Source organism: Fomitiporia mediterranea (genome assembly GCF_000271605.1).
Source record: "Fomitiporia mediterranea MF3/22 unplaced genomic scaffold FOMMEscaffold_2, whole genome shotgun sequence".
Lineage (NCBI taxonomy): Eukaryota > Fungi > Basidiomycota > Agaricomycetes > Hymenochaetales > Hymenochaetaceae > Fomitiporia > Fomitiporia mediterranea.
The window spans coordinates 586608-599524 of NW_006760387.1; the positions used below are offsets into that span (position 1 = coordinate 586608).

General features: G+C 45.6%; 3 protein-coding genes across 3 annotated transcripts; 2 read left to right on the forward strand and 1 right to left on the reverse strand.

Moving 5' to 3' along the window:
• The first annotated feature begins 3413 nt into the window (after positions 1-3413).
• On the forward strand, positions 3414-5032 carry FOMMEDRAFT_138355 (uncharacterized protein). The gene is made up of 7 exons (XM_007262529.1): positions 3414-3463; positions 3539-3584; positions 3651-3746; positions 3803-4226; positions 4279-4408; positions 4469-4547; positions 4614-5032. Exons 4-7 carry the CDS (start codon positions 4008-4010, stop codon positions 4804-4806), a joined length of 621 nt encoding a protein of 206 aa, XP_007262591.1. The 5' UTR covers positions 3414-3463; positions 3539-3584; positions 3651-3746; positions 3803-4007; the 3' UTR covers positions 4807-5032.
• A 101-nt stretch (positions 5033-5133) lies between these two features.
• FOMMEDRAFT_151564 (uncharacterized protein) lies at positions 5134-7121 on the reverse strand (the record flags this gene model as incomplete). The annotated part of the gene is made up of 10 exons (XM_007262530.1): positions 5134-5292; positions 6049-6128; positions 6180-6234; positions 6305-6381; positions 6437-6469; positions 6527-6785; positions 6845-6877; positions 6931-6950; positions 7005-7014; positions 7068-7121. The coding sequence occupies 10 exons, from the start codon at positions 7119-7121 to the stop codon at positions 5134-5136; spliced, it is 780 nt and encodes a 259-aa protein (XP_007262592.1).
• A 1961-nt stretch (positions 7122-9082) lies between these two features.
• FOMMEDRAFT_77053 (Ca-transporting ATPase) lies at positions 9083-12694 on the forward strand (the record flags this gene model as incomplete). The annotated part of the gene is made up of 5 exons (XM_007262531.1): positions 9083-9580; positions 9634-9922; positions 9978-11059; positions 11116-12136; positions 12195-12694. 5 exons carry the CDS (start codon positions 9083-9085, stop codon positions 12692-12694), a joined length of 3390 nt encoding a protein of 1129 aa, XP_007262593.1.
• Between the last annotated feature and the right edge of the window lie 223 nt (positions 12695-12917).

Genomic DNA, 12917 nt, shown 5'->3' on the forward strand with positions numbered 1-12917 from the left:
TATTCACTATGCTTGCACTTACTTGAAAGCCTTTCCCTTTCGGGCACTGGTAGGCGTGTGTTGACAGCTTGGATACATTCAGTATAATCAGTTTGAGTGTTTAAGGCAGTGACACGTCTCAGGAACTAGCTTTTGAATAAATTGCTCATCCACTTGTTCATGACTCTTAGAAAGATCTGAGAAAATAGCAACAAAGTGTGATGGTGTAGGTGGGCGACTAGATGTGGACTGCCATTCCGACAGGGATTGAAGCAAACTGGGGTGGCAGGGAATCAATCCAGATGTGACAGGCTGTCTTGCAAGCTAGCAATTTAGGCAAACTTATCACATATGACATAATTTGAACACTATTTTTATCATCTGGTGTGACAACAGACAACATTGCATTAGTCGTTTGGGCACAGCGTGCTAAATCATTGTCACAGTAGACATATTTGAATATGGACAAATATGTTTGCATACCATATTCTAATTTGTCAGCTGTGTGTAAAAGGCAAGCTACTTTGCATTGCACCATGTCTCAGGTTATAAAGCTGACAACATCTGCACACTCATCACAGAATCAGTCAATTACTCTCAACTATTGCAGATTTCAGGACTATAATATTACAATGTCCTTTGAATCTTTTCGAAAAAAGCATGAATCACACACAGCTTACTCCAAGCAAGAACCAGACCAGGACACAATACAAAAGATGGAAGGTGTCAAGAGTGGAATACAGTTTTTCATTAGCAAGGCAACAGAATATGGTCTAACAGATAGCCAATGGCAAACATCTAACACAGAGTTAGAGGACATTAGCAAACAGCAATCTGTAGATTTTCACACAGCTTTCTCAAGAGCCCTTTCCCTCAACTCTAGTTTGAAAACAATCTTTATGGCTGGACTAAAAAGCAGGTGGGAGAAAGCAGAGAAAAACAGTGAGAATGTTGATATTGCTAGGATGAAAAGTACATATGACCTTCTCAAAAGTACAAGAGGAAAGTACACAATTTTTCAGGAGTAAAGGATTAATGTTTACTTTCACAATCAGCTCATCTGTCTGTGTTTAACTTGTTTAATCGGACAATAGATAATACAGTACTGCTAATAGTGATCTTCTACATAATGTAAAAAAGCAGACATTAACACTTTAAAGAATAAGTTCAGCTGCAATAAGAGCTCTGCAGTAAAGCGAGCTGGAGGTAAAACCCTGAAGAGGTCAAAGGCAGTATTGAGTGCGTTTCAAGTGTTGCAAAACCATTCATTATCAGCCTTGCGAAGTAGCTATTCTGTACATTCGGAGAGAAAGAGACACACGTTGTCTCCAGGCTATTTGAATCCGTAATCTCATTGTTCATTTCATATGAGAGACAACAACAAATGGAACAGAAAACCGTAATGGAAAACGAAAGAAAGAGATACTTAAGAACGAACAGTCAAATAATTACATGAATCAAGAATATTACATACGCTAAATATATATTAGGGATACAATCCAATTAATCACCGTCCCAAGGATATCATGATACCTTGCGAGTTATGCTATACGGAGAATAATTCGTATATCGTCCGGAGGCCTGATTACTGAGAAGAGCTTGGACGTCAGGAGAATAACCATGCACTGCTGCTTTACTTCGAGAGTCAGAACGACTAGCAGGAGGGACTTGCGATCGAGAGCCAGACGAATTCTTCGAACGCGAGGCGTTCCCCCGCACACTGGGAGAAGATGCTCCCTGGGGAGAAGGCCTGGAGGGAATATTCGCATGACGGTCAGAGCGGGGGATCTGATTTCTTCTATCTTGAAGATAATTAGCATATGCAGCGCTAGTTTGCATATTGATATTAGAGGCTATATTAGGATAGGCAGGCCTTGTTTGAGTTTCAGGAGGAGTTAGGGCCTGATTTCCAGGAAGATAAGCCGCATATGGAGTCCGAGATTGGACGTCGGAAGGATAAGCTGTATATGGCGTCCGGGCCTGAGTGGCAGGGGGAGAAGCTATGTAAGGAGTCCGAGCCTGAGCATCAGGAGGAGAAGCTATGTAGGGATTCTGAGTTTGAGTGTCTAGAGGAGAAGTTGTATATGGAATGTGGTACTGAGTCTGAGCGCTGGAAGGAACCGTAGAGTACGGCGTAGTTGCAGGAGGACGAGAATAACTTGAGTATTGCGTTGGCGCAGGAGTATCAAGGAGTGGTCGGGTATCGGGTAAGTAGCCCGTCTGTTGCACATTATTCCGGGTACTGTAAGAATAAGACGGATCCTGCGGGACTGTGGCACTGATTTGATGGCCTGGGTATGCTGCCCCAGCCTGAGTATCAGAGATAGCAGTAGAAAAGTACCCTGTATACGGAGTTTCTGATGTGTTGACGCCGGAATAGCCAGTGTATGGACTCGATGTCTTTACCTGCATATTTGTAGAATAGTCCAGTTGTGGCGATTTCGCTTGAGTAGGTAGAGGATAGCTTGAATATAAAGTATTCGACTGGACATTCGGCATGGCGTGGGCTTCTGAAGAATGGAAGGAGGTCTTGCCTTGAGCCGAAGAGTGGCTCGTATACGATGTCTTTGCTGGAGTGTTTGGCGGATGACTAGATACCGAAGGTTTCCTCTGGGCTTCCACGGGACCCGGCGTCTCTGGGTAGCCGTCCGGATATCTAGCTTCATTAAATGCACGGAATGTTTGGTATCTCTGTATTGAGGGCGGTTCAGGATAGGCATTGTCTGAGGATGGTTGGACTTGTTCGCCAGTTTCTTGAACAGGACTGTAGAACAAGTCAATGAGCAGACCCCGTAAGCCTGCATCCGCAAAGCAGAACAAAAAGTAAACGAGAAGTTTATCATCACTGAAGGAATGTTGAAACGAGGAAAGGTGGCGTAGGACGTACCTCTGTAGACTTTCTGACTTGAAGAGAAAGCACACACGGTCCAGCACACGTTGCACCAGATGACCGGAGGCTCGCTTGGGACGACTTCATTCTCCAGAACTTCGTGTCTGAGATGACCATGCCTGCACCCGCGACGAGTATTCTTGATGTCTGGATTCCATCGACACATGTCCTTTGGTCGTCGGCTGACAAGTGCTCAATGCTAGCGTCGTTCTTGCTCCGAACGACTGCCTTCGGCTAGCGGGAGCGGACAAGAGGCCTAGTTGCCTATTCGACAAAGAGTCAAGGTCTGAGGGAGAGGTAGCCCGATGACTTGTGGTGCAAAGTTGCATTGTTCAAAATTGTGTGGCACTAACGCTGAGATAGGAGACAGACATCCATCTCACTGATTCTCAGCCGCCACATTTTCGCCACGCTGTATGGCTCTATTTGGCATCGGAATTTGCCAACGACCTATACCTTTTTTCGATTCTCGATGCTCGTACCACCTTATCAAGACCTACAAACGCAGGAATCAAACGATGAGTATATGGCTCAGAGATCATCCACGAACTCAAGTTACTATTAACAAATTAACTCGCTTGAGTTTCTCTCATGGTTAGCATTCTGAGTGCAATTCATGTTCAAGACGATTATCTTACTTTGCTTACGTTTCGCCGCAAATTTACCCAGATTAAGTTTTTGTTTTCAACTCCCGGTCTTCGACGAGGCAGAGCCTGTAAAGTACTCTGTCTTGACTTGCGGCTAGCAAATTAACAAGCTCTCATCGGGTTCTTGGTTAAAGCTTCATGGGTACTGTACTGTACTGTGAAAGCTTCTCATCTCATTCTTTTGTATGACCTTTGCTGGGTATGTCGATCATAACGAACCAGAGAGTGTTGTACGCAGACATCTCATTGGATCTCGCCTCGCTAAAAATAACAGCGCAATTTCAAGGCAATATCTCGATTCTCCAGAATTGTGGTGCCTACGCAAAGGTGGCGAGATACGTTTTCCGAGCAGCCCGCCGAGCCTCCGTACTCATCGTTTCCCATCTACATGACGACTGAAATAAATTTGCTTACTTATCTATGGGCTTACGTTCCGCTTTGCTCCCAATCCCTCCTGCCAAGAGCTTGTCCCATCCATCAAGTACGTACAGATGGCAAAGAAGAGCACGACGCCAAGGACTAATGATGCCCGAAGTCCCAAAGGCAGGAAAGGCAAGCCGACGGGTAAGGGATCTAAACCAAGGAAGCAAAACGCATGGGTAAGGATAACTCAGAAGCTATTTGGAAGGCAGATAGAAGAAAAAGTGGAGAAGTATGCAGTCAAAGACCCGAGGTTCTACATTGACGAGCGAACTGGAAAAAGAAAAGAGGTACGCGATTCCTCTACAGGAACTTTAAGTAATGATATACGTATGATGTTAGCGACCGATCCCCAAAGGCCTCACGAAAGATGAAGAGGACTTGCTGGCGAAGGTGCGGAAGCGAGCGCATGGTCTCGAGTGGAGCTGCTCGTGCATCTGCGGTGCAAAGGTCGGTTCATCTGCTCTTCTCGGTGAGTAGACGAGCCATAACTACAGAAACATTAAATTCTGAGGATGGTGGACACAACCAGGCTTCACACCAGAGATCGGCGCTATCGTTGATGCCACGGTCGGGATCCTCATGGTGAATGTCCAAATTCATAAAGCGAAGTGAGTGTCCTTTCTTCATACGTGTCACGACTCACAAGCGATAATGAGCTAATCTCTCTCCTGCAGTCTTGGTTGGAAGAAAATGAGTAAAATGTACCTTCGTCACGTAGTCTCAGAAGGCATTGGCTTAATCCCGATCGCGGGCGATGTCTGGATTGCATATTATAAAGTGAATACCCGAAACTGCATGGCGCTTGAAAGAGAGCTGGACAAACGTATCGCACAACGCAGGGGAAATGCTGGTCGAGTCTTGCAATAGACTAGCATCTATTTACCTTGATTCTGTTTACAGTTAATTGGTTCCTTCTGATGTACTGAGGAAAGTATTATTTGCACCTGTCTTGATTCACCGGTGTAATTCCGCCTTTTTCCAACCTTTATGCCAATGGGATGTTGGCTGTTCTTTCGCATTTATACAGTATATTGACTTAGAACTTACACTTTCGTTTGGTAAAGAACTTCGACGAGAAAAGCAAGACCCTTACGAAATACCCCACAATGAAAAGAATTAACTGCTTCATTATTCTAAATGTGGCCTGATCGGGTGAAGGAGTATGCTTGGCGACAGACCGTCAATGCAAGTCTTTTACGCATCTTTGTATAAAGCATTTTTCACGCAAGATGAGGATATAACTCGTATGGGTAACTGCGACATGATCTTCCACCAAATACCGGGGCTCGCAATCTGTGATTTTGCAGTCGTATCAGCGAGCATTTCTTCTCGTGGACTGTCATTCTGCCAGTCCTGGATCATCAACAATAAAGCTTCAAAAATATACAATCAATCAACGAAGTACCCAAACTATCACTTCGACAGAGGATTAAACAACAGGAAGGTGTCGAAATATTTAAGAAGAGTTCAATGGTGTTATAGGCAAGCTAGAGGAATTCCCGACGTCACGAATCCTAAGTAGAAGTCGGTTGCAAAGGATACTGTGCAGAATACCCTGTGGGCTGTCAGGTGTCAATTAGTCTTATAATTTCCGATCAGAAAGTAGTCTCATATTTACACGAGCAGCATGCAATTAAGGGTAGTCTGGAAGAAGTGTAAACGTCAAAATCATCTTAAGAAAAAGAACATATATGACATACATCCTCAAGACGTAATATAAGCACGTTTGCAATTGTCGTCACTAGAATCATTCGAATCATTGTATTACTTAGTGTGCTATGCATGCCGGACTTACACAAGATGCACACATAGTACATTGTCCCTGTGTGCAGAATATCTGAAAACACATACTCACAGTAAAATTAAGAACGAACCATCGGTCACCATTGTTCTCAGTAGAACACTGGCCAATGTTTGGTTACGATCTACAAGAAATCAGACAAATACTAATAGAAGAGAAACTCGACGAGCTTACAATATAAGAAAGCTCTTGCTAGAAGCAGGTTCAGAGCAACTAGCTCCAGAGGAATATAAGTAAAACATGCAATAATTAGTCGATGACTACTCCTATTCAATTATAATAAAGGACTGACTTGTCTCATTACAGACGAGGATAATGAGTGAAATCCATTCAATACGGTTCGACGTCACCAGAAGACAACCAGAGTGGAATACACGGAGAGGAGAGGCTATATAATCCATCAGAACAAGTAGCGTTGTCGCAAAGGAAGTTCATATACGCTCTGTAGAAAGGAGAAACTGCACAGTCGCATAATACACTCCAACTGCGCTGACCTGAGTGATAGCAAATAGGTGAATAGTATGGTGAATAGACAGGGCGGATTAACTGGAGAGAAGAGCTTACTGCAAGGACGACCGACAGGAAAACTAGTAGCGATAACTTGCGTCCCCATACCGCATATGCTCGAACAAAGAGTGTAGCTAGAGGCGCTCAACTGTCTATAGAGTTGGCTTTGACACAACTCGAGTAACACACCTTCTGCGAAAACGTAACAGGAACACGCAAGAGCTGAAGGCCAAGCAGTCATTAAAAGGGTCTTTAAGCACGCAAAAGAAAGGAACATACCACCAGAAACAATGAAGAGTGTTTTGCATTTCTTGAAAGAGAGGTAGAATAAGACCCATGTAAAGTTGAGTTCTGCCGTGACATACGCCGTAATCCGTGTCTGGAACAAGGACTGAAGCGCGTCAAGATACGAGTAGAAAATGCCCATTTCAAAAAACCTACTATACATGGTAACTATTCCAGTAGCTATTGACACGTATCGATTCACGAGAAATAGCACTTTAGGCAACGACAGCCGAGATGGCCATATGAGGGCTGTCTACCAATTACAACTTAGCTAAAAAGAGGGATCATACATGTAATTCACGTGGAACTTACTTCTGCCTCAATAGTTATCAGACACTCGTATGCCTGTAAAATAGTGTCGGATTCAACGTGTTGTGAAAATCTGCCACTAAACATACCAAAAGGGCCAAAGCAGCGACTATTCAGACTCGATAAGGTTAATATGCCTTACGCTAACATGTTGACGACTTACCTGTCGTATACTTTCCGAGTTTGATGTCAGAAAATTAAACGAGATAAACCATAAAGCACATACACGGAGAGCCATAATCTCATGACCTTTTTCATTTAGCAACTGCACCACAGACATCTCCGTTTATGGAAAGAGACTGGATGGGCGATGAAGGAGCGTGGTTAGTGACAGGAACAGGGTCAAGGAGTGGAGGGTGGTTGTGTAAGAAGGAGTGGTACAGTAGCCTCAAATACGATTTTTTCAAAATAATTCATCAGGGAAGAAAGATGCAGAATGAGTACAGGAGGAATACTTTGCGCGTCTATCAAGGAGAACATGCTACTCAATTTGATTCGGGATAGACTTTTAAATTAGCGGAGAAAAGCGGAAGATCTTGTTGCCATTCTGCACTGAAGGACCAGTGCAGTAACTGATGACGCATCTCTCAGCAATGACCAGAACAAGGCGATCATGTTTGATAGTCAAAGTGAAGCAACCAATCATCTCAGTTGCGTGGTCCGCCAGATGCCGTCTGGAAAGTCTTAGTTACCAAGAAAGTAAGTGACAACAATCTATCGCATTTGGATGTGATTGACATTGCTCTAAAAGGAAACGACATCACGAGCGTTTCCGCAGTCATTGTGGGAATTGTTACATAATGCAGCTGTGATAACGTGACTTCCTGGTCCAATTCACCCACGAAACTTTGTTCGTTCAACTCTGCTTGTACCACCAGATGCAACTAGTACTAATGTGCAACTGCTCGTGGATTGACAATTTGTACCATTTCTTGCCTAAGAGACAAAATATACGGTCATGGACATAGTCAGACGATGAGCGTATTCTTTGACTTGATAGGACGGTACGATTCTGCCGGACGCGTTTGTCAAACGTGCTGGTCGCTCATTCTTGTCACAACAGCCAAGGTAGTTCAAGAAACGAGTCAAGGCTCCCGATCTCTTGGAATTATGCAATTCCGGGATGGTACCTTTCTTGGTTGGAGGAGTACCTGAGCTCGGGGAACGGAAGTCTCGGAGCCAAGTGACGAACAAACTCGAGGAATGCTGCTTTGACTCAACTCGATCATGCCGACTAATGTCCACTGTTTTGGTTGCTTGGCATGCCGGCTAGGCGCTCCAAAGCTTCCTATCTATCCCGTAAATTTTGCAGGGTAGAACGCTCGAGCGTGAAACGTACAGTTCTGGGGTGTATTTCATTATTCTTGTCCTCTGTCTATTGCTTGCATGTTGCCGTGAAACGGAGGATCAAACAACCAACAGATAATGTCGAAAGGGTCGAGTGGATGCTCGAGCTTATAGGCGACAACAATTTCCAGAGATCCAGGTTGTGGCCATCCGGGGTTGATATTACAATGGGTTACACTGCGCAAAAGGGAGAAGGCTGAGCAGAGTCAGATGCTAGAGCCGTTTCTCCACATTTTATTTATTGTTTTGACTCATCATATAGGGGCATATGGCGATTATCCACTTTCAAGAGAGCACTCGGCGTTGAAAACCAAGAATACCCCAGTTTACGGATAACATGATTCATACTTCCCTCACCACAGTTCATCACCTCTGCCCAGCCACTCATTCTTGGCAAGTAATTACACTGAGTCTCACAAAGGATATCCGTTCCTTTTTATAGGGGCATTTCCTATACCTGTGGTACCAAGTTCCCCCTCGTCGAACGCTAATAAAAACGTGACTGTTATCTAAAGTCAGTGTTTTGCATTCGCTGGCAACGATTATATGGCACTCATTATTTTAGCCTCATTTTAGCGATCTTTTACTCAGGATACAATGTTACCCGCTGATAATGATACCACCGGTGGACTTTCTAGCATCGTCGGTGGCACTACGTTGCCAGAAAACAAGCCAGCCAACATTACGTCAAATGACACTTCCAATTCCACACCGAGTATCAGCCTCCGCCATTTTCCCGAGGGCGATTTTCATGGAGTACAGCATTCACAAGATATTGAACTGATCCCACGCGAAGAAATCAAGGAGAAACGGTCGAAACCGAAGGACGATAAGGTCGACAAAGCGAAAGCGGACATAGGCCTAAATGAATTCACACCACTAAAACTTGGGCGAATGATGGAATCTAAGAACTTAGAGATGTTAGAAGCTTTTGGCGGTGTGAAAGGAATTCTGAGGGGGTTGGGTACTGACGCGAGGCGAGGTTTAACCTATTCTCCTGGAGCATTTGAGGAGCGCCGACGGGTTTATGGCCAGAATGTTCTTCCAAGCCGTAAGAGCAAGTCGATTTGGCGGCTTATGTGGATTGCGCTCAACCAAAAGGTGCTTGCGTTGTTATCTGTCGCGGCAATAGTCGCCTTTGCCCTCGGCATATTCCAAGACTTTGGTGCTCCTCGCGAAACATACACTTGCGGGCAAGGCCAGACGTGCGAGATGCCTCCGGTCGACTGGGTTAAAGGTGTCGCCATCATGATAGCAGTGGCAGTCGTCGTCGTTTTCAGCTCCTTCAACGATTGGCAGAAGGAAAGGCAATTTAAGGAACTCAACGAGAAGAAGGAAGATCGGACTATTAAAGTCATCAGAGACGGTAATGAAGCAGTGGTAAACGTTAAGGTACGTGCATTGCCTTTCGCATCTTCATGCAACGAATCTCAGTTATCTTACAGGATTTGGTTGTCGGCGATGTTGCGATTATTGACCCTGGCGAGGTCATCCCTTGTGACGGTCTTTTCCTTTCCGGATACAACGTCAGATGCGATGAGTCTAGTATTACTGGTGAAAGCGACGCCATCAAAAAGGGGCCTTACGAAGCTTGTCTTTCGGTCAAAGGACGTGATCAGTTCCGCGCGCATACCGATTGCTTTGTTATTAGCGGAAGCAAGGTTCTTGAAGGTGTCGGAAGCTATGTGATTGTTGCTGTTGGCGAAATGAGCTGCAATGGCCGGATTATGATGGGTTTGTCTATCGTTGTTCCATCATCAATCTTTTATGTGCTCATGCTGTCCCTTAGCCTTGCGACAAGACACGGAGGACACACCACTACAAGAGAAGCTCAAAATTTTCGCTAACTGGATCGTCGTAATAGCATCTATTTCTGCTCTGCTACTTTTTACCATTCTGCTCATCCGTTTTCTCGTGCAAGTTGGTAGAGGACAGCCGTCCCGGACAGCCAAGGAGAATGGTCTCACATTTGTCGATATCTTGGTTTATTCGGTCTCGCTTTTCGTCGTTGCGATCCCGGAAGGTCTACCACTTGCGGTGACACTTTCACTGGCACTTGCAACGAAGCGAATGACATCGGAAAAACTTCTCGTTCGCGTTCTTGCCGGCTGTGAAACGATGGCCAATGCGAGCATTATATGTACCGACAAGACCGGCACTCTCACCCAAAACTCGATGACTGTTGTCGCCGGAGTCATAGGGGTCCGGGCAAAGTTCGCGCAGGGCTTCTTTACGACATTAGCGCTTGAGAATGTCACTAACGAACGGGCCACCGAGGCGGTTGCAGAGCAAGACGGCTGCGCCCAATATGAAGTTGATAACTTACTCCTTGATCGTAGTGAACTCAAGACGAAGCTTAGCCCTGCGCTAAAGTGCTGTCTCAATGCTGCAATTTGCGTCAACTCGACCGCATTTGAGGACTTGGATCGTGAGTCGGGAGAGCGCGTATTTGTTGGCAGCAAAACAGAAACTGCACTGTTGCAATTCGCCAAGGACCTCGATTTTCCCGACTACCAAAAAACTCGGGAGAATGCGAAGGTTGTGCATATGATACCATTTAGCTCTCAGCGGAAGGCTATGGGTACAGTTGTCCAACTTCACGATGGCCGTTGGCGCCTCTACGTCAAGGGGGCGAGCGAAATACTGACGAAGAGATGCGTGAGATACGTTATCGTTATCCCTACTGAAGAAGACGTAGAAGGCCGCGACGATGAATTTATTGAGACGAACGAGATGAATGCCGATGCAAGGGAGAATATCTCATGGACTATCACTGCATTTGCAAATAAGGCTCTTCGGACGATTGCACTCTGCTATCGTGATTTCGACTCCTGGCCACCTAGCTGTGCCGGTGTTGCTAGTGCCGACGAGGTACGCGGAAATTGTCTTCAATGAGCTTCAAACTTACAGGTTTTCTCTTTGCTCAGGTTCCTTACGAAGCGTTGGCGGCTGATATGACTCTCATCGGTATTACCGGTATTGAAGATCCATTGCGGGAGGGTGTCACAGATGCCGTTGCTCAGTGTACCAAGGCAGGGGTTCAAGTCAAGATGTGCACTGGCGACAACGCTCTGACGGCACGATCTATTGCATCGCAAAGCGGTATTCTTACTCGCGACGGCACCGTCATGGAGGGTCCAGTATTTCGTGAGTTGGACAATCGTGAGCTGCTCGAAGTAGTGCCACACCTTCAGGTACTCGCTCGAGCATCACCAGAAGATAAAAGAATTTTAGTCGAGAAGTTGAAGGAGCTTGGTGAGATAGTTGCCGTCACAGGCGACGGGACGAACGACGGACCCGCCCTCAAGAGTGCGCACATAGGGTTCTCAATGGGACTCACAGGCACTGAGGTAGCGAAGGAAGCTTCGGACATCATCATTATGGACGACAACTTCACGAACATTGTCAAGGCGATCATGTGGGGTCGTTGCGTAAACGATGCGCTACGCAAGTTCTTGCAGTTCCAGATTGGTGCAAATGTCACAGCTGTGCTCGTAACATTCGTCAGCGCTGTCGCAAAAACTCAGGAATCTGCCGCTTTGACTGCCGTTCAGTTGCTTTGGGTCAATCTCATCGTCAATTCCTTTGCCGCTCTAGCCCTCGCGACGGATCCCGCAACCCCTGCCTTACTCGATCGCAAACCGGACCGACTTAATGCACCTCTTTTCACGGTTGACATGTACAAACAGATATTTGGGCAGTCACTCTATCAAACGACCGTCATCCTTGTATTCTTCTTTGCAGGCAACCATATTTTTGGTTTCTCGCCCGATCCGAACAACGAGGCCGTGCAGATCGAAAACGACGCCAAATTGAGTACTCTTGTCTTCAACGCGTTTGTCTTCGCGCAGATTTTCAATTCCATCAATTGTCGCCGCATTGGGAACCACAAGAATATTTTTGATGGTATTCACCGAAATTGGTACTTCATTAGTATTGTCCTTCTCGGTTCGTGCTTCTGCATTTTTCACAGTTTCGTACCTTTGATAAAATAATTGGGATACAGAAATAGGACTTCACGTTGTCATTGTGTTCGTTGGAGGTCGTGCATTCTCTGTAACCAGAATTAGCGGAATGTTCTGGGGCATTTCCCTCGCGCTCGGATTCATGTCCATCCCCATCGGCTTCCTCCTTCGCTGCATTCCCAATCAACCGATCGAGCGATTCTTCTACAAGATCCACCTCATGCATGATGCGTCGATTCTACCAACTGAACGGCCCGATACAGTGACTAAGGATATCGGAAAGCAATCTAGCGCCTTGACAAATGCCTTTGATCGGATTCGCAAATGGCCCAGCCACGCACGTAACTCTGTCGTCTTTAGCCGCTCATCAACTCTTGTTGGGACGGCCGTTACTTCGCCAGTCGGCCATGAGATGGTCGTCAATCCAGGAGTAAGAACATCATTGGGCTCTCCCAGCTCTCCTCAAGAGCGATGCAAGTCCGTCCAATTTGAAGAGAAGCCAGGTTTACACCCAACAAATAGCCGGCAATTCGACTGTTGAAGAAGTGCATTATTGCACTGGACTTGCACATGTGCGTATAAATCACTACTTCAATCACTCCTCTTCGTCTCAAACAACACGCATATTCAATTGATCGTTGTCTCTTATAGTACATATGCTCTGTATGTAATGACTTTCTTTGCCTAAATATATGCTCCTTTTCCAATGATTTCTCAAGAGTCGTTCGCCAATTGTATGTACAGATACTGGTTTCCATTTACTC